At 44.5% G+C, this 17,431-nt stretch overlaps 9 protein-coding genes across 20 annotated transcripts in view; 5 read left to right on the top strand and 4 right to left on the bottom strand.

The window, feature by feature from the left end:
- LOC109540042 (phospholipase A(2)) overlaps positions 1-1,441 on the top strand; it is a 5,364-nt gene extending 3,923 nt beyond the window's left edge. For 3 of the 6 annotated variants that reach the window (XM_048665825.1, XM_048665826.1, XM_048665827.1), the window contains 4 exons: positions 206-509; positions 565-703; positions 751-894; positions 946-1,186. In XM_048665825.1, the coding sequence (XP_048521782.1) occupies positions 206-509; positions 565-703; positions 751-894; positions 946-1,153 (795 nt within the window). In that variant the 3' untranslated portion in view covers positions 1,154-1,186. Of the gene's footprint in view, positions 1-205; positions 510-564; positions 704-750; positions 895-945; positions 1,187-1,219 lie in introns of those variants that run through there. The other 3 variants (XM_048665828.1, XM_019908188.2, XM_048665829.1) reach the window with 2 other exon arrangements.
- The window catches only part of LOC109540038 (carboxypeptidase D), a gene marked incomplete at both ends in the record, with an annotated part of 86,885 nt that overhangs the window by 13,196 nt on the left and 56,258 nt on the right, over positions 1-17,431 (top strand).
- Positions 1,400-3,708, bottom strand: LOC109540041 (ruvB-like 2). The gene is made up of 10 exons (XM_019908183.2): positions 3,607-3,708; positions 3,345-3,458; positions 3,176-3,290; positions 2,965-3,121; positions 2,704-2,906; positions 2,466-2,654; positions 2,258-2,370; positions 1,981-2,195; positions 1,674-1,921; positions 1,400-1,615 (listed from the first exon to the last, which is right to left on the bottom strand). The coding sequence occupies exons 1-10, from the start codon at positions 3,610-3,612 to the stop codon at positions 1,575-1,577; spliced, it is 1,401 nt and encodes a 466-aa protein (XP_019763742.1). The 5' UTR covers positions 3,613-3,708; the 3' UTR covers positions 1,400-1,574.
- On the bottom strand, positions 4,345-7,011 carry LOC109540039 (zinc finger protein 462). Of its 3 annotated transcripts, XM_048665819.1 has the most exons (5): positions 6,870-7,011; positions 6,474-6,805; positions 6,043-6,419; positions 5,670-5,983; positions 4,345-5,621 (listed from the first exon to the last, which is right to left on the bottom strand). In XM_048665819.1, exons 2-5 carry the CDS (start codon positions 6,584-6,586, stop codon positions 4,476-4,478), a joined length of 1,950 nt encoding a protein of 649 aa, XP_048521776.1. In that variant the 5' UTR covers positions 6,587-6,805; positions 6,870-7,011; the 3' UTR covers positions 4,345-4,475. The 3 variants fall into 3 exon arrangements, with proteins under 3 accessions (XP_048521776.1, XP_019763739.2, XP_019763738.2); XM_019908180.2 differs by having other exon boundaries at positions 4,345-5,983; positions 6,870-7,010; XM_019908179.2 differs by having other exon boundaries at positions 4,345-5,983; positions 6,474-6,723; positions 6,870-7,010.
- On the bottom strand, positions 7,114-8,360 carry LOC109540044 (transmembrane protein 134). The gene is made up of 3 exons (XM_019908191.2): positions 7,976-8,360; positions 7,666-7,910; positions 7,114-7,609 (listed from the first exon to the last, which is right to left on the bottom strand). The coding sequence occupies exons 1-3, from the start codon at positions 8,146-8,148 to the stop codon at positions 7,506-7,508; spliced, it is 522 nt and encodes a 173-aa protein (XP_019763750.2). The 5' UTR covers positions 8,149-8,360; the 3' UTR covers positions 7,114-7,505.
- Positions 9,286-10,700, top strand: LOC109540058 (sodium/bile acid cotransporter 7-B; the record flags this gene model as incomplete). Its single annotated transcript, XM_019908227.2, is given in 6 exon segments — positions 9,286-9,500; positions 9,554-9,773; positions 9,826-9,976; positions 10,033-10,276; positions 10,328-10,453; positions 10,511-10,700. Coding segments are annotated over 6 exon segments (1,017 nt in total). The 3' UTR covers positions 10,675-10,700.
- LOC109540060 (protein LSM12 homolog) overlaps positions 10,692-17,431 on the bottom strand; it is a 12,823-nt gene continuing 6,083 nt past the window's right edge. Inside the window, exons 2-7 of one of the 2 annotated variants that reach the window (XM_048665832.1) lie at positions 13,418-13,691; positions 12,985-13,123; positions 12,245-12,406; positions 12,112-12,192; positions 11,158-12,058; positions 10,692-11,104 (exon numbers count right to left, since the gene is read on the bottom strand). In XM_048665832.1, the coding sequence (XP_048521789.1) occupies positions 11,963-12,058; positions 12,112-12,192; positions 12,245-12,406; positions 12,985-13,123; positions 13,418-13,533 (594 nt within the window). In that variant the 5' untranslated portion in view covers positions 13,534-13,691 and the 3' untranslated portion in view covers positions 10,692-11,104; positions 11,158-11,962. Of the gene's footprint in view, positions 11,105-11,157; positions 12,059-12,111; positions 12,193-12,244; positions 12,407-12,984; positions 13,124-13,417; positions 13,692-17,431 lie in introns of those variants that run through there. The other variant, XM_019908231.2, reaches the window with a different exon arrangement.
- Positions 13,814-15,862, top strand: LOC109540059 (ras-related protein Rab-35). Of its 2 annotated transcripts, XM_019908229.2 has the most exons (5): positions 13,814-14,072; positions 14,257-14,431; positions 14,491-14,615; positions 14,676-14,832; positions 14,889-15,862. In XM_019908229.2, the coding sequence occupies exons 1-5, from the start codon at positions 14,021-14,023 to the stop codon at positions 14,983-14,985; spliced, it is 606 nt and encodes a 201-aa protein (XP_019763788.1). In that variant the 5' UTR covers positions 13,814-14,020; the 3' UTR covers positions 14,986-15,862. The 2 variants fall into 2 exon arrangements, with proteins under 2 accessions (XP_019763788.1, XP_019763787.2); XM_019908228.2 differs by having other exon boundaries at positions 13,820-14,072; positions 14,491-14,832.
- The window catches only part of LOC109540056 (citron Rho-interacting kinase), a 24,891-nt gene continuing 23,458 nt past the window's right edge, over positions 15,999-17,431 (top strand). For all 3 annotated transcript variants that reach the window (XM_048665806.1, XM_019908220.2, XM_019908219.2), the window contains exons 1-5: positions 15,999-16,389; positions 16,529-16,762; positions 16,814-16,951; positions 17,017-17,177; positions 17,228-17,401. In XM_048665806.1, the coding sequence (XP_048521763.1) occupies positions 16,119-16,389; positions 16,529-16,762; positions 16,814-16,951; positions 17,017-17,177; positions 17,228-17,401 (978 nt within the window). In that variant the 5' untranslated portion in view covers positions 15,999-16,118. The remainder of the gene's footprint in view (positions 16,390-16,528; positions 16,763-16,813; positions 16,952-17,016; positions 17,178-17,227; positions 17,402-17,431) is intronic.

The following is a 17,431-nucleotide window of genomic DNA, read 5'->3' as shown; positions in this document are numbered from 1 at the left end:
TAAGCACTTGGATGCAAACGTTCATCAAGTCGCTAAAACTCAGGTCCTTATAAAGACTGGAAAAGTCCCAAGTTTCTGCTAGTTCCAGATTCCCAGTTAGGAACCCACCTAGACCTTAGGGCTCCTAAGACCCCCTATGCACTCAGTCCATCCCTTCACATAGACTCAGCAACCATACGCCCTTAACCAATGAACTTCCATCCAGCATCGCAGCTTGATTTACACCAGCCATGTGCTGGCGTGGGTTGTCTCAGCGCTGGGCAGCACAGTGCTGATAGCTGACAACAGCATGTCCAGAATGATCGAGCTGACCACCAACGACCCCTATTGCAACGTGCACACCGACAGGGGCAACATTCGAACCATGCTATTGGCTGCGGACGCCTCGCGCATCCGCCAAATGGCCGACGAAGAGATCGGCAAGCTGGAGGAAGTGTGCCAGAACAAAGAGGCGCTGCGGCGGCAACAAGGAGGCTTCATTTACCCGGGCACCAAATGGTGCGGGCCTGGTAAGCAACCCGGAGTGATCGCAGAGGTCCAGAGTGCAATCCAGGACCTTTCCAGGGGATGTCGCTGCCAACCACTCGGACTTGGGCTACTTTAAGAAGGAGGACGCCTGCTGTCGGGAGCACGACAACTGCCCCCAGTACCTGATGAAGGGCCAGTGCCAGCAGGGGATCTGCAACAACTCGCCCTATACAAGGTAAACTGGGCAAGAGTGTGAAGCAAATGCGATTTTCCGCCTTGCAGGTCGCACTGCGATTGCGACGCAACTTTCCGCAAATGCCTGCAGAACGTGAACAGCGAAACGGCCAATACTATTGGGGCCATTTTCTTCAACGTCATCCAAGTGGTGTGCTTCCAGCAGCGCAGCCCCTGCTCGGAATGGCAAAGGTAGCAAAAACCGCCGAAAAACCCGCATGCTAAAGGCTCTTTTAAAACTAGCCCTCACTATTCCAGCAATAGCAGTAGCTTGCAAAGGAACAGCATGCGCTCGCTTATCAACACGGGCAGCTCGGACTGTCGCTTAGAATGGGCCAAGTCCGATAGGTACAAGCAGCCCGGCGCCAGCAGGCTGCGTTTGGGCCTTTTCAAGCGCACAAAACTGCTGATTTTGAAGCAGTTTTTCCAAAAAATCGCACGCCTGCTCTAGTTGTTGTCGCCAATACACGCTTATTGATTTGCACGTTTTGTCTTTCATTCCTTTGATTGCTTGTAGGAATGGTTACACGCAGGCGGAAGCCGACGAGATTTGCTCGCGCTGGACATTTAGGCCTTCGGACAAGTATTACCCGCTGATGCCCATCACCAGCAACTAACCATCAGCGACAGAATGTAACAAGAAACTTTCCGATTAAGGGTGATGCTTTAACGCACTGCAAAAAGGTAAACGAGGGAATAGAAATATGTGAAATATCTATTGATTAAAGGCTAAAGCGCACACCTGGCTCTTTCTCTGGCCTACAACCAGCGAGAATCAATTGATTTTCCCCCAATGAACATTGCAATGCTTTACAGAACTAGCGAGTCTTAAGTAATGGGAACTTTGGTGGCTCAAGGAGATTCCGAAACGTTTAGTTGGTTTCCATTTTATCCTCGTCCTGGTCGTCCTCCACTGCATGAAAACACGCCGGTCAACACCCATAAAAGCACCCGCCCAGCCCAGCACTTACCTTCATTGAACATGAACTCCTGCTGGTACTCTTTGAGGAACTGGACCGAGCGGCCCTCATCGAAGAACAGTTGGTAGGCCCGCTTGATGTCCTCCACCTCAACTTCCTGGGCTTTTCGTTTCCTGGCAATCAGGCTGGAGGTCATGATCAGCTGCATCCCGTATCTGAGCGACGTTTCTTTGCAAATCCTGGTCAGCACTGTAAGCGCGTTGTCCGACATCTGGCAGTCTTCCTCCTCACAGCGTATACTGCAACCAATCACGATGTATCGGCAAATAATGACAACAACCTTCCTTCCCCAGCTCACCTTAAAATCTCCCTCAGTTCCTTCTCGTCATAAGGACTAGTGGGGACGATGATGGTTCTGTCCAGAAGATCCAAAGGAATGCCATGCGGCGACTTGTAGTTGGTGCCTCGGATTTTCGTAATGCCGCGATTAGTGGCCATGATCACTATGGGGGCCATTTCATTTTCCAGCGCTCGGTTCATAAAGGAGAAGCATTCAATATCAAGCATGTGCACCTGGAGACCAAGTGTTAAATCAATTTAGTTCCCATGCCCTGTTGTAGCTTGCGGGTGCTCACCTCGTCAATGAAAAGAACACCCGGGATGATTTCGGCCTTGCCTTCCTCCCTCCATTCGGCTACTTTGCCGTTGATTTGCTCCCGAACTTCCGGCTTGATTTCCCCAGTATCGCCTAAAATGTGAAGTTATGTGAGGAAAACTGTTGGACAAAGATTTAACATTTCTGTACTTTTACAGGAGAGGGCTTGAAGCAGTCATTCAACTGACCTGAAAACAGTGCTAAAAATCCATGCGTTCTGCTGTTGATGACATCGATTTCATGCAGAGTGACCGTATGAACCACTTCCTTCCTCTTCTGCAGCTCGCCCTCCGGGCATTGAACGAATCTGGTCTGTTGGCCAGTGGCATCGTAGTCTCTTGCTCTGGTGAACGACCGTCCAAGCCGACTGATTTTGCCTGAAAGCGCCAGTTAAAATCACAGCTTGTTCAGTCAGTTGCCACTAACCTGTAGCCTTATCGATGGTGATCACATCCCCTGATTGGACCTTTTCCTTCAAAATACTGTCAATCATCTTGCCCCCCAGGTCATAGACGGTTTCCATGTCAGTGGTTTTCAGTATCAGCTTGCCGACCTTCGTGCCCACACCGGTGGCAGGTCTTTCGATCTGAACCTCCACTACTTCGCCCTCGATTATCTCGCTCTCCTCCCTGAAAAAACGAAACTCCCGTACTCCTCCAAAGCCCGCAAAAGCTTCACTAAACCTACTTTATCCTGACACCGATACTCTTCCTAATCGCCTGCGTTAGGGCCTCAGTTTTGCTCATTTCCAGCGAGTATATTTCCGAGCCAGCCATGCTAGTGAAAGGGGTATCATAGCCCAAAGCCGCAGCCAAAGCTGTGGCAATCGCAGTCTTCCCGGTCCCTGCAAAAAACCCCCGTGAACCTGCTGTTTGATCAATAAACAGTCAAGCCTCACCAGGTTGTCCAGCCAATAGCACAGCTCGTCCAGCAATGCGCCCGTCTTTTACCATTTGGAGGACCAGGCCGATGGCCCTTCGCGCCGAGACTTGCCCGACCATCCCTTGAGACACCTGCAGCAGAGATTAGACCTTAGATGGGAGTTGGAGAAATAAAACGGTGCTTACATTGCGGGCCTCGAGGCTGTCGTTCAGGCCCAAGCCTCGAATGTGGGAATGCGCCCCAATTCTCTCCACGCGGGTGGTTTCGCGCACTTCGGCGATTTTGGCAGCGGCAGCAGCCTGAAACGCCCCAAAACGCCATGAATGGAACACATTTATACTGGATTTTAGGTTAGGAAATTGGTTGCGAATGTTTGAGACAAGTGGAACTAGGAAGAACGAGCAAATGTATCGCCAAGTGCATGGACCAAAAAAACCAGGTACTTACAGCCATATTTTCAGGAAAAACTCGAAAAAATAGTCTTCACCGGTTTCAAAAGTGCGACTTTCCCGATCAAGCTTCAATGATAACAAAGGGTTGCCAACCTGCCAACCACTAATTTCACGGGATTTCAGGTAGATTATATTGCTGTCCTTTGTTAGCTGCATATAGACAACAGAGACAATCCTAGTCGTTGACGGTGTTCTAATCAGAGATATAGGATGGCGTTCATTTGAATGCACTTAGGTGCCAACATAGCGGAATAAAAAAAGGTTTGTTCCTTCAAAACTGAACTTTTCTTTGTGATTTATGTCTCGGACCATAGAGCAAGTAAAATTTATTATTTATTTAAAATATTTTACTTTCTCTATGTCTCGGACTGCTTTTATTAGCGGTGCAAAGGCCGTTAAGTAAAATTGGATTGTTTTCGAAATTTCTTTAATAATTTTTGCGGTCAGGGTTGGCTGACAACAGAGCGTCGAAGATGACGGATTTTGACATTTTTTGCGGAATTTGGCAGGTTCTAGTCTATTAATGATGTTCCTTGTGCTTCCCAGAAGTTCAACCGATCAACATTCTTCCAATTCCAGCTCAAGCGCCGAAATAGAGGAACCCCGAACTTGATGGTAAGTTTAATATGTCACTACTGCTAAGATTTAAATTATTAAGTTCCACAAGAGAAACGTGCTAATACTTAACTCTACTGATGATAGTCAATCGACACGATCAGATCAAAAACAGTAATAAAATACCATACCATTTATATGCCAGTTGCCAACATCTATTATATTGCGAAACTTAATAACGAATGTATATAAACCTATGACAAAATTGTCAATACAGCCACAACCCCACTGTCTTTGGCCTGGACTGAGTCACTGGCCCAGAAGCTTGTTTTTGTCCATGCAGTTCTGTGTGTGAGCGTTCAACTCCCCGGGTGAATTAGTACTAAATGCACATCCGGAACAAGTCAGCAGAATTTCTTGCGGAGCTTTCCAGGCACAGTCGGCTGTTCTGTAGCCGGCGCATCGGCTTTGATGGCCCCTAAACCCGTACTTGGTGCCGGTGAATTTGCAGAATTGGCACTTCAAAATCGGCATACTCAGCCGTATGTGATTGTCCAAGTGGCGCTTGTACATGTGTGCCTTCGTGCAAACAAACGAACAAAGGGTGCATTTCATCAGGAGCTGCTCGTCTTCATCGTCGCCATGTAATGCTTCCGAATCATCGCTTCCAAATGCTATGTCTGCATACTCTTCCTTTAAGTTTAAGTAAGTGGTTTCTGGGCGAGCTGGGGATGTGCAGTCTTCTTCAGTGGCCTTGGGGGAGACTGTGCTTGTCGAGCTTTCGCTCAAAAACCCATTAGAGCCTTCACCACTTTTAATAGGTTCTTTTCTGATGAAACAGCTGGCGCTTTGAGTTTCGTCAATAGGGGTGCTGTGCTCATCAGCATCCAACTTGGATTCTTTTCTGACCTTTTTGAGTAAAATCCTGGTCTGCCAGCGCCCACTATAGTGTCCACTCGCTCTGATATGTCTCAGCAGGCAACGACTAGACGATTGAAATGTGCATTGAGAGCACTTCTGTATAGGCTGGTTACGTAAATGTGTCCGCATGTGAATATTCAGGCAAGACGTTGAGCTGAACTCACCTGAACACATTGTGCACGGAAGTTTTACTGTGCCTTTAACATTATTTGGCGTCTGTCGCGGGGAGACCACTGTGGACTCACTTGTTTTGCAATCATGCGTCTCTTCATGGGAGCAAAATTTACTATTACTGGAACAAGCAAAAGAACACTTGGAACACTCGAAGGAACTTTCTCCATCTGATGTGGTTGGACTGGGGCTCTGAGGCGATGCGATTCCGGCATTGTCAACGTTTCGAAGCTGATCTAGACGACGTTTCACAGCCTCCAAATTCTCCCTCTTCAGCACAATGGTCAGTTTCCTGAGGATTTTTTTCCGCGTATCTGCGGTTTTTGCGCTGTGCTCTCTCCTCATGTGGTTCTTCAGTTGGACCTTCAACAGACATTTGTAAGGGCAGTTCGTGCATGCCAATCGCGTCACCTCGGCGCCTTCAATATTTCTGAAGCGAAACTCCAGGCCGGGATGTACTTCTCGGATATGTACCACAAGCGCACCACTCGTGTATCGTTGACTGCAGTAAAAGCATTGCAGGACTTTGGCCTGTCTTACGCGATGTAAGCTTTCGTGTTTCTGCAGGCGTGCTTTCTTGAAAGTAGTGTACGAGCAGAGCGAGCAGGAAAACGTGCTGTTTTTCAGCAGAAGCGAGTTATCTGCTGTAGTTACATCTGTGTTGATAAGCCTAGGAGGTCGCTCTGGATTGGATGCCATCTTTTCTTCAGTCACTCGCCATGGACCTGCAAATAATCGGGGTATCCAACTGTCCAACTGGTTAGTTACATGCTCGAAGTCTTACCACAACTATCTTGGGATGAATCGTAGTCTTTTTCACTACTATTCAACAACAGAGTCTTGGATCTGCCTCTTCGCACGTTCTCATACCGTCGATTAGGATCTAATGAAACGTCCCCACTTCTAAGGCTCTTCACATTGTAGATGTCGTTTGCTGCTTCGGATGCAGATTTCTTGCGTTTTCTCTGCACAACGGGAGTGAAATTACGCAAAATCCTCTCCAAACTGCCTTTCATCATTTCTTGCGTCTCTCGATTGTTTCGACCGCAAGAGTCTATGTGTTCAGAGAAGTTGTCGACGAAAATGGCCTCTTTGCATATAATGCACTGAATCTTCAGCAGTGAGCGCATTGGGCTAATTGCGTTGGCCATGCTGCCTAATCTGAAACAGCAACGATCCAACAACCCTTTCTAAAAAATTATATTAATCCAGTACCTGGCTTTACCGTTCCTAGTGCCCTGTGGATCTACATCGTTGCTAACCGCGTCCTGTTCAGACTCCGAACTTTCCCAAAAGGTCGTCCAAGACTCCTCAACCGATGCGTTCATCGTCCAACAGTGTCCCTGTTCTCTGACCCAGCGCTAGTTTCATTCGCAATTGTCTGGCGAAGCTGAACCATTACAATCATTGCTGGTTAAACAGAATCATTTTGTAGTTAGCCCCAGCCAGTGTGCTTAGCCACAAGCTAGATAGGGCGAAATGAGATCGTTAAGGAAGATCCAAATGGGCAACTTCAATTTGGAGAATTTGCAGTTGCATCTTCTCGTCTGTGTTTAGCGGAGAAAAAACCAGCGGTTTATGCACAAGCTGCTGATTTGATTGAAAGCATACCTGATTGTTTTCGAAACCCAAACAAAAATTCGTAGGTGCAGAGAAAGTAAACCAAGCGCTTCGCTGTCTATTCACATGATTGACATTGACATGAGTCAATTCAAAGCACTGATGTGAGTCATAACCAAGAAATCAGCCATCAAGTGGCAACGTTGAAAGGTCTGTTAGTGGTACCAAGAGTAATTATTTCGATTGCTGCAAGACGAATAATATAGTTCACTGCTAGGACGAATCAAACACAACAGCGGTTTATATAAAGTATAATTAAATAAGTACGGCTATTACCTACTTAGAAACACCTTGTCAGATCGCTTAAGTCCTCTATCGCTAATTGCATTGCATAAAAAAAATTGCTTTGGCTTCGTAATTAGAAAAAAACAACCAAAATAGTCCAACCGACGGAATGCTAGATATGGCAAATGTTAACAGAGATTCCATTCGAAGCTACTGTGATGAACTTGAGCTAATCTACAGAAATATTTACACTCATACCGTGGCTCAATTGGATAATTTTCCTAAATTTACACAAATCTCCGATACAAAACGACCTAAATATAAGAACAACCAAATAATAAATACAATACCCGCCAGGACTAAGTCATAATAATAGTAATCGCAAACCAGTGATTATCAAGCTTATGTGAACAGTGGTAAGTTGTGGAAGTGATAACCTCGCTTACCCTTCGCTGCCAGGTAGATGTAAACCACATGGTAGGCACCAGGAATGAAACAGATGAAACCTGCAATCAATCTGTTCAATCAAAACTGTTTTATGCACTTTTGATGGATTGCTGACCGGCCAATAGAAACACTGAGGACTGCAGCATGGAATGGGGCTCATTCAGGGTGAGGGTGCCCGTCACCAACAGGCCAGTCCCAATAATCAACAGCGTGGTAGCTGCCAAGACCATTCGCCAGTTTTCCCGTACTTTGGGATGTGTAAAGCACGATTTGTGAATGTGCTCGTCACTGGAGCACTCATAGTAGTCCTGGATTAAGGAGTCGCTGTCCCTAGACGTGTCCAGGATCGGTTTGTACCGTCTGAAAAAGCGTGAATGCACTCAAGGTAACATTAGCATACAAGTTTGGATACACTGGACACCCACCTGTCATTTTCAATAGTAACAGTTATGGAATCGCCCTGCCCCAGTTTGCTATTAGGCGCCGTCGGGCTGGCCATTCCATAGACCTTAATGGCTTCATCGGTCTCCTCCTCAAAGGCGTCGTCGATGGAAAACCTCTTCTGCTTACCATTTTGCCTTGAAAATTGCGAAGACATTTTCGTTCAGCTTGTTCGACTCGGGAAACACGTTCAAGTCATTCTGCCCTCTAATAATCAACCATAGCTCAACTGGGTCGGTTCACTTGAATTTTTTCCGCTTATCAACTGTTGTTTATAATTGCATTTTGAGGTGTTTTTTATGTTAGCGACTGTCACTCACTTGTCATTGTAGACGTCGCGAGCACTATGCATTGTTGCCCGTTGGTGGTTAATTGCCGGGATTTATTCGCAATTTGTGTGAACAGTGTGCACTTTTAAGTGGGGATTCGCGCCCATGCAGGCAACAGTGTGTTGGTTTTTGGTCGGCAAAAATTTTGAAAATATCACTGCTATGAGCAAGTTTTCATGCACTGTTTTGCGATATTTTCCCTATGGGAAGTGCGGTTTTTGTTGAAAAATCTACCATTCGCCCTCGAGCAAGCAGGATTTTGGTATATTTATGATAATTGACGTTTTAGGAGCATATTGGGAACTTGTTTTGAGGATTTTTCTGGCGCTTCTACAACAGTGAGGAGCTTGTCTTTAGCTATGACGAAAGCAAATGAGCTGGCTCTTGGCTCTGCCAGTTCTGAACGAACTTGTAACTATTTTATTTTATTTTCATTTATTTAACTATTGGAAAATCTTAGAAATAGTTCGAGATTTCGATTTGGCTATTGAAAAATTTTAAAAGTAGTTAAAGATCTCGATTTAGCTATTGACAAATTTTAGAAATAGTTGGAGATTTCGATTTAACTGTTGAAAAATTTTAGAAGTAGTTGGACATTTCGATTTAACTATTGAACAATTTTCGAAGTAGTTAAAAATCTCGATTTAACAATAGCTGTTGGGGTTTGAAGATACGACTTTTCCTGCACGCTACTGTTGTGCTCTCTTTTTGACCCACAGAACATACCCCCTAGGGGGGATATTTTGTGTTTTAACCCATACAAACACAGTGACAGTGACAGCACGTAAAGTTGTCTTCTCTACTCGTCTTTATCTATGGTTGTCTTCATCTATGGCACAGACAGTTGGAAATATCGAGGTTATGTTATTGTCGCGTCAAAAAATAAACATTGGCGTTTTGAGGAGTTGAATTTCCCTGTTTGAGTTTTCTAGCAATGTTTGTGGCTTTGCACCACTCTTTAACCGGACCAACCTATAAGGGAGCCCCCAATGCCCCCGGGAATTGAATGGAACAAGATTCAGGGTGCCACTCCCATGTGAATGTCCACGAGCAAATAGGACTGTTAAAATGCGCCAAAGGATCACCCCTGGAGAGTTCCTGCGGAAAAATTGGCTTCTAAGTGCGATTCTAGGTTGCATATTTCTAGCGGGGCTCTTTCCGGACTTTGGCTCCAAACATGGCAAGCTTTTGGATGTGTTCACTCGCTCGCCAAGCTAAACCAGTCGCTTTTAGGGCCGTTGAAAACCGAGTACTCTGTGAAATATGGCGCTGTCTCGCTAATGTTTCTCATCAGTGGGTTTTCCTTGAAAACCGACAGCATTTTGCGCACTTTTCAGCACTATCGCCTGCATTTGTTTATACAAGTGTTTACCTTTGTGTTTATCCCCATTTTTACGCAATGTTTCGTTAAAATACTCGCATTGTTTGGAATCAACGGATGGGTTCTCAAAGGGTGAGTGATTTCCGGATAGAAGGGTTTTTCTAGCTGATTGGTAAGCTTGCAGTCTGATCACTGTGGCCTGTATGCCGCCTCCAGTTAGCAGTGCTGTTATTCTAACTAGAGCTGCCCAAGGCAATGAGACGGCCGCAATTTTCAACTCTTTGGTGGGAAGTTTTCTGGGCATTATCCTCACTCCTTTGTCCCTGCTGCTCAATGTGAGTGGCCACTGTTTTTCCACTATTACGCTTGGTAATTTTGATTGAATTTCCAGTTGGGCTCAACTACGATAGTGCCCTTGTTCAGCACAGTCACGCAATTGACTACAACCGTGCTACTTCCGCTCGTTTTAGGGCAAGCAATCAAAGTGTACACTCAGCTGCCAGGCCAGAGGATCCCCTTGAACACCATCAGCCAGTGTGCTTTATTGTTTGTGATTTACACCACTTTTTGTGATACTTTCCTTGTGCCCGAGACTGGCCTCTCTGCGCTGGATGTGATTATAACCATATTTTCAGGTACTTTTCTTACCCGGCCCTACTCTTGCTGTTTCTACCAAGCGTTTTCAGTGTTGCTTCTCCAGATGATCCTCATCATTTTGAGCTTTAAGTTGGCCAACTGGTTCAAAGGCATGTTTAGTCCGGCGGAAGTGATTGCGATAGTGTTCTGTTCCACCCACAAATCCCTCACTTTAGGTAGGTGAGGTTTGTGCTTGCCAAGTGAGTGAGTTCTAATGAGGCTTGAGTTTTCAGGCATTCCCATTCTAAGAATAATGTTCCACGGATACTCGCACTTGAGCCAGATCAGCTTGCCGCTGCTGGTTTATCATCCGACGCAGATTATTTTGGGGGGCTTATTGGCCCCCCAGCTGAAAGACTGGTTGCATTCCCACAGAGCTAGAAAGCTGCCGGTTTGACTACTAAAAAACTTGGATAAAGGAAATGTTTTTTAATTCTTGACTAGGTTTATAACTTTAGGGGAATATTCGGCCAATAGGCCGGTGCTTCCTCCATCAGCCTTTGATAGTTCAGTTCGATTGCTGTCTCCATTCCCATGATTTTCGGCGCCACATCCCCATAGATCTTTTCCATTTCCGTTAGCCTGTTTTTACCTATTGGCTCCTTCGGGAGAACTTTCACTTTGTCTTGGCAATTTTGCTTTAGTGCTGCTTTGCCTTTTTTCTCATATCGCTGCTGCTGCGTCGTGGAAGACGCACTTGGCCAGGCCTGCGATTGGTTATAGTCTTGTTGTATTTGATCAGCATAGACGTTCCGCAAGTGTTCACGCAGCATCTTGTTTTCGATTTCAAAGCTTATTGCTCGAGACTTCCAGTAAGCAATTTGGTCCTAGTAATAATTGAACTAATAAAGGGGTGTTTAATAGGTTATTTTGCACATACTTGTCGCTGCCATTCAGCGACTTCTCGGGGAAGGCTGCTGAGCTCTGGCAGCTCTTCCATGTCCACAACGTCCACCTCTTGAATGCTGCTGCAGAGTTCCTCAGTTTCTCGAGTGATTCGCCCCTTTTTGAGCATGCTGATGTATGCCTTCTTGCTCTTTTTTCGCCTGCAACGGCGCTTGGCGTTGCGAGCACCCCGTCTATAACGTTTTACTATGGTTTTATTCAAAACCCTTGCCTCAATCTTGGTTTTCTTCGAATTTTCCTTTCTATTATTTAGACTGCCAGTCATTTCTTGGTTAGGTTCATTGAAGAAGACGAGTTGGGCTAGGTTACCTATTTAAAGTCGATGTCAAAGTCAACCGTCCATCCACCATGAATTAGCACGCCGGACAAAGATAGGTATATGTGGTAGGGTGTTGGTAAAGTAAAATCAACAATTTTCTTTGAAAATAGGCATTTAATCTTGAGAAGAAACAATGAAAACTGCAAAATGTGCATGAATGAGCCTAAGATATTTTAATTGTACATCTTAAAAATTATATAAATTAAAAAGTTGGAATTAACATAAAGTTTTTCAAATAAAAAACAAAAAGAACTGTTCTAGCGTTCTCAAAATGGTCGTATCAACTGAAATGTAGCACACGTAGTCAACGAATAAATATCCGGCTCTTGAAGTACAACAATTGAATAGCATCAGTTCACAGCATCTTTTAAACTAGAATATTCTTGCCACAATTCAACCAATACGACCGGGCCGAATACACACAGTATAAAAACTGATACTCTCGCTGTGTCCGTGTCGGTTACTGTGAAGGTCTTGTGTTCGATTGCAACTGTGAATTTTCAGTATTCACAGCTGCATTTGAACTCATCGCTCGTCCTTGAATATGCTTTTCAACCTGAAAATCAGTCGCTTAATTGCCAGTCGAGAACAACGCGAGCACAAACTTACCACTTTCACGATGTAATCGTAGGTCTTGTTGTTCGTATTTCCGTGGACATTTTCCAGTTGATATGGAGGGCTTATGTACACCTGAAAAATGAACAATTCAGTTTGAGCTCAGTTTCAGTGAACACACACACACCTCTTGATTGTAAATGACAATATCTGAGTTTCTCCACTTGACGTCTTGTATAATTTTCGATAATGCTAGAAATAGACTTTGTCCTTCTACGGATACATTGGCAGATATTGCTTGGAGCGTTCGCCTCTTCTGCTCAACTTGGTTACGGATCCTCGAACTTAACTGAAAATTAATTAAAATTGTATTAAGTCAGAAGCGATAAGCATTTTTATACTCATGGCAAAAACCAAAAATGAGCGCAATTTGAATGAAACTTATGCTGCGAAGAAGCGGGCTTTTGGGAAGGAACACGTGCAGCCTTATAAAAGCCACGTTTTTGAAACCAAAGTTTCTAAAGTCGCCACAGGTCAGGCTTCCGCGGTATTTTAATGAAACTCTCAAAGCTTCTAAATTCACTTGTCATTTATAGTCTGGGAAAGTTGAAAGTTACGAAATTTTAAACGAACACGTGCAGTCTTATAAAAGCCACGTTTTTCAAACCAAAGTTTCCAAAGTCGCCACAGGTCAGGCTGCCACGGTATTTTAATGAAACTTTCAGGGCTTCTAGATTCACGCGTCGTTTATAGTACGGGAAAGTTTCTACTTGAAAGTTGCGAAATCTTAAAGAAGCACGTGCAATTTTATGCAAGCCTCATTTTTGAAACCAAAGTTTGCAAAGTTGCCACAAGTTACCATCTTACCCTAAAATACAATTCCCCAGAAGCGCGTGGCCTTAGCGCTCTTACATTTATGTTACTTACCCTATGCAGGTTCACATTTGCAGGTGGGTCGTGGTGTTTATTCCCATCATTTTTGACTCTCAATTTTATAACGCTGGTCAAGTTTATAAATACGACGTTTCTCAACTTGGGGTCTCCATTTGACGAAGGGCACCGTAGACTATAATAAGGAAATGTGGGAGCAGCGTTAATAACGTGGATGTTGGCAAACACGCGCTCGATCAATGAGGGACTCCAGACGTGCGCCAATGGCCCCAAATGCACCTCGTGTTTTGATGAGGATTTTGGGCCCAATCAGCTCAGTCTGCTCGAATCCCTCAATCCGAGCAAGAGGGCTTATAAATCCCCCCTAGATTTGATGAGAAATGGGGCTATATTGCCAGTAAATAGCCACAAAAGTGATAAAAACAATAATATCAACAACGTGTTGTGCTCATGTTCACAGGATACTTACACTAGCGTTCGGATCTCTGGATGATATCCCGTCACTTCGCCTGCGTATTCATGATTCGTAAACGTTTTACACCAAACAGAACTCCCAATGGTAAAAACCTCCACTTCGGTTCCCATTGTTTCTAAGACCTTTCTGAAACTGAGATCACCAAACTCTGGAACTTTAATGGCTGGCCAATATGCTGTCCAACCTACTGTCGAATGACTGATCTGTCACTGACTGACGGAAGTGAAAGAAACTGTGGCCAACCGAAGTCTGAACTGGCCGTAAAGCCCTAGAAAGTTACAGTGTTGCAAAAATTAAAAGTTTGAGCGCCTGCTGGAGGCTAAATTATATACTATACTATACGAGTGACCGCTGGCATTTCTTTTGTTTACATGTGGTGGTGGTCATCATTTGGGTGATATGGCACTGCCGCAACAGACTTTGACTGACAACGAAATTTGACAATCGCTGTCAGTCTGGCATCCATCATCGATTCATCCCACAGAAAGTCCCGAGAAAAGTGCTAACATTCCCTTTTAGATAAACAAAGTGCTGGCGCCAGGTGTTTTAATGTCTATTTAATTAATCAGCATCCAGGGAGTGATTAGGGAAAGTAAAATGGCGAGGGACTACGATCACTTGTTTAAGTTATTAATCATTGGAGACAGTGGTGAGTGGAGGAATCCTCCTCGGGGCGGGGTTTAAGCGCAAATTGGTCCAAATTAAAGAATTCCGAGTTATCAGCATTGTAGTTGCTTCCGGTATTTCGGTTGTACATGCTTGCGAAGGCGTCATATTTTACATTCCACGAGCATCATTCGAGTCACCACAAAGTGTTTGATGTCTGTTTGCAGGTGTGGGCAAAAGTTCTCTCCTGCTACGTTTCTCAGACAACACGTTCACTGGCAGCTATATCACCACGATAGGGGTGGACTTTAAAATTAAAACAGTGAACATTGATGGACAGAAGGTGAAGTTGCAGATTTGGGATACAGCTGGACAGGAACGGTTTAGAACCATCACCAGCACGTAAGGCTCTTCGTATTTATCACAGATTCCTCTCAATTACTAGTTCATTCACATTGCAGTTACTATAGAGGTACACACGGTGTTGTGATAGTTTACGACGTCACAAATGGAGAGACTTTTGCAAACGTGAAACGGTGGCTACATGAAATCGACCAGAATTGCGAAGTGGTTAATAGAGTTTTAGGTGAGTCACGCTCATTTTCTAGCTGGGTAGTCCTAAGGCGCTCTTTTCGCCCGATTTCAGTGGGGAACAAAAACGATACCCCCGACAGGAAAGTGGTGTTAACTGAAGATGCTCAACGGTTCGCCGATACCATGAACATAAAACTCTTCGAAACATCAGCGAAAGACAATATTAACGTAGAGGAAATGTTCATGTCCATCACCCGGCTAGTATTAAGGTAATCTAATCAGGAACCTAACAGAGTTCAAGTGTAATGGTCCAATGGATTTGCAGGTCGAAACTGGAAATGAAGGAGAGGCAAAATGACCATAAAGATGTAGTGAATTTAAGAGATAAAAAGAAATCTTCAAAGAAAAGCAAATGCTGTTAGCATGCCAGGATCTGTGTGAATGTGTCTGTACAGTGTCCAAGTAGATATATATGAACCCAAGTCGCCACTTTGTTAGACAATTTCGGCTTCCATGCGCTAAACCTGCAAGGCCAAAAATATGTGATATTTTGGGAACTGCAACTCTTCATGTGGCACACAGGTTGGATGTATCCGGAAAAATCCCATAGTTTGGGCATAATCGGTTCCCCGAAGTGCTCCACTGTGTGGTTCATTTAATTTCTGGGCCTTTAATCAATGAGGATTAACCGATAATGTCTTATCTTTATACACCTTTATTGGCGTTGAAATTTGCCTAATTACCACTCAAGAAAATTGATATTGTATTTGTTACGTTGCGAAATGCTTATAGTCGCTCCGTTGTGCAAAGTCCAACTAAGAAAGCTAGTTTTTCAATGTACATAACCAATGTGAGTGTAAATGTGTTGCATTTTAATGGTTTTTGGCCAACAGTTTCTAGTGCTTTACCAGAAGAACTGCCTGAAATTCGGCCCTCAAAGATTCAACTGGAAGAATCCCTCTAATTAATGTATTGTCTATATTTGTACTGATGGATGTAGCCTAATTTTAACTCAATTTACCATAAGTATATTTGTTTTTCAAAATAATTCAAACCCCATCAAGTCTGTGCCGGCATTCTGTATTGTTCTCGGTGATGATTCATGCGACATATCAGCCACTAACATATTTATTCGCATTTATTATGGAAATGACAATTAATTCTAGTTTTTATTTCTCAAGGTGCATTTATCATGTTTAAAGTTTTTATATGAAACTGAATGTATATAATATATAACCTCGTATTTCAAGGAATTTGTACATTTGTTTCTTACCGAAATAAATTGTATATTTGTTGTGATTGTCATTTTTCTTGCCCCAATTTGTAAAATATATTAATAATTAATATTGTCTACAGTCACGTCTATACGTCGGACAACTTCGGCATTTCTCTATCTTTTTCTGCTGCTATAACCCCATGCGCGATCTTTGTCCCGCACACACACGCAGCTGTCAGTGTCAGGTGTAACATCTAACGGTCATTTCGGTTTGTTTTCAAACGTTTCTCGTATCGAAACTGTAAGGCGTTTTAATGTTTTTTGAATAAAAGCGGGCCAATGGAAACCCTCAAGGAACCCATAAGCGTAAGGGTGGCGCGACTGAACTCAGAACTCACCGGTAAAACGAAAACACCTGAAAGAGCCCCCTTGATAAGCCGAGAGACTGTTCTGGACGCCCTACAGGTCCTGTACGATGAGTGCAGTGCTGAGGGAATGCAAAAGTTGGACTCGAACATTGCGAGTTTTGTGCTAAAGTATAAAAGTGCCATCAAGAACCTGAAGACTCTCAGGGTGAATATCAGTGACTTTGAGATTAAGAATATTATAGGTAAGTTTTAGCGCCTCGTTTTACATCTAATAGCCTAGGGTATGCAAGGATTACGCGGGTTCTGTGCTCATTGAAGAGTTTGCTAGCCTCATACTTAACTACTGTTAGGGGAAAAAGGTTAAAATTTTTGCTTTGGCAGGATGTGGCCACTTTGGAGAAGTGCACGTAGTGAAAGAAAAGCAAACTGGCGACATATACGCAATGAAAACCATCAGGAAATTTGACAATGGGACAAAAAGAATGTCCTTTGAAGAGGAGAGGGACATAATGGCGTTCGGGGCCTCGCCGTGGCTCACCAGCCTGCAGTACTCGTTTCAGGACAGTTCCTATTTGTTCTTTGTCATGGACTATCACCCTGGTGGGGACCTATTGGGTACGTCTAGGGAGTTTCCCCAGTCAACCGCTCTAACCATGCTCCTTCTAGGGCTCCTCTATAGAGTAGGCGGCAGTTTGCCAGAGAGCGCAGCCGTATTCTATCTGGCCGAGTTAGTTTTGGCTCTTCACCATCTCCACGGCATGGGCTACGTGCATCGGGACGTAAAACCCGACAACATCTTACTTGGTGGGCCCCATCGTCCAATTCCGCTCACTAACAGCACTCATTTGGCCTCGTTTGGCAAATTTCAGACCGTTGCGGGCACTTGAAGCTAACGGATTTCGGTTCGGCTGCCAAACTGGGCAAAGACGGCCTGGTTAAGGTGGGCCCCCCGGTGGGAACGCCCGACTACATTGCCCCCGAAGTGCTGCAGTGCTTGGACAACAAAAGCGAGAAAACATCGGGATATGGGGTAACATTGCAAGCTTCCAGAGTTCCTGCGATTGTACGGTGTTTCTGCAGATTTCCTGCGATTTTTGGTCGTTGGGGGTGCTTGCCTATGAGCTGACCATCGGAAGTCCGCCCTTCGAGGGCTCGACCTCGACAGCCATCTACTCGAAAATTATCAATCATCCCAAAAGCCTGAAGTTCCCGGCCGACGTGTGTTTGAGCCAGGCCTACGTCGGTTTCATCAAGGTGAGATCGGCCCTTCTTTAAAAGCCCGTT

This window comes from Dendroctonus ponderosae, unplaced genomic scaffold, assembly GCF_020466585.1.
Source record: "Dendroctonus ponderosae isolate FM_Combo_2020 unplaced genomic scaffold, Dpon_F_20191213v2 Dpon_F_20191213_4, whole genome shotgun sequence".
Lineage (NCBI taxonomy): Eukaryota > Metazoa > Arthropoda > Insecta > Coleoptera > Curculionidae > Dendroctonus > Dendroctonus ponderosae.
The sequence above is the reverse complement of the archived record's forward strand: the minus strand, read 5'-3'. Positions and strand labels throughout refer to the sequence as shown.

What these genes read in the sequence shown, in the direction of transcription:
- LOC109540041 (XM_019908183.2), bottom strand. An exon ending in GCTATTGGCTGGACAACCTG is followed by an intron (nt 3,122 to 3,175) that starts GTGAGGCTTGAC and finishes GGTTTTTTGCAG; the next exon opens with GGACCGGGAAGACTGCGATT. An exon ending in CACCATCGATAAGGCTACAG is followed by an intron (nt 2,655 to 2,703) that starts GTTAGTGGCAAC and finishes TGGCGCTTTCAG; the next exon opens with GCAAAATCAGTCGGCTTGGA.
- LOC109540039 (XM_019908180.2), bottom strand. Translation starts at nt 6,586, where the DNA reads ATGAACGCATCGGTTGAGGAGTCTTGGACGACCTTTTGGGAAAGTTCG. An exon ending in ACTAGGAACGGTAAAGCCAG is followed by an intron (nt 6,420 to 6,473) that starts GTACTGGATTAA and finishes TTGCTGTTTCAG; the next exon opens with ATTAGGCAGCATGGCCAACG. An exon ending in TTCATCCCAAGATAGTTGTG is followed by an intron (nt 5,984 to 6,042) that starts GTAAGACTTCGA and finishes GATTATTTGCAG; the next exon opens with GTCCATGGCGAGTGACTGAA.
- LOC109540044 (XM_019908191.2), bottom strand. Translation starts at nt 8,148, where the DNA reads ATGTCTTCGCAATTTTCAAGGCAAAATGGTAAGCAGAAGAGGTTTTCC. An exon ending in GTTACTATTGAAAATGACAG is followed by an intron (nt 7,911 to 7,975) that starts GTGGGTGTCCAG and finishes ACGCTTTTTCAG; the next exon opens with ACGGTACAAACCGATCCTGG. An exon ending in CTCAGTGTTTCTATTGGCCG is followed by an intron (nt 7,610 to 7,665) that starts GTCAGCAATCCA and finishes GATTGATTGCAG; the next exon opens with GTTTCATCTGTTTCATTCCT.
- LOC109540059 (XM_019908228.2), top strand. Translation starts at nt 14,021, where the DNA reads ATGGCGAGGGACTACGATCACTTGTTTAAGTTATTAATCATTGGAGAC. An exon ending in TTTAGAACCATCACCAGCAC is followed by an intron (nt 14,432 to 14,490) that starts GTAAGGCTCTTC and finishes TTCACATTGCAG; the next exon opens with TTACTATAGAGGTACACACG. An exon ending in ATCACCCGGCTAGTATTAAG is followed by an intron (nt 14,833 to 14,888) that starts GTAATCTAATCA and finishes ATGGATTTGCAG; the next exon opens with GTCGAAACTGGAAATGAAGG.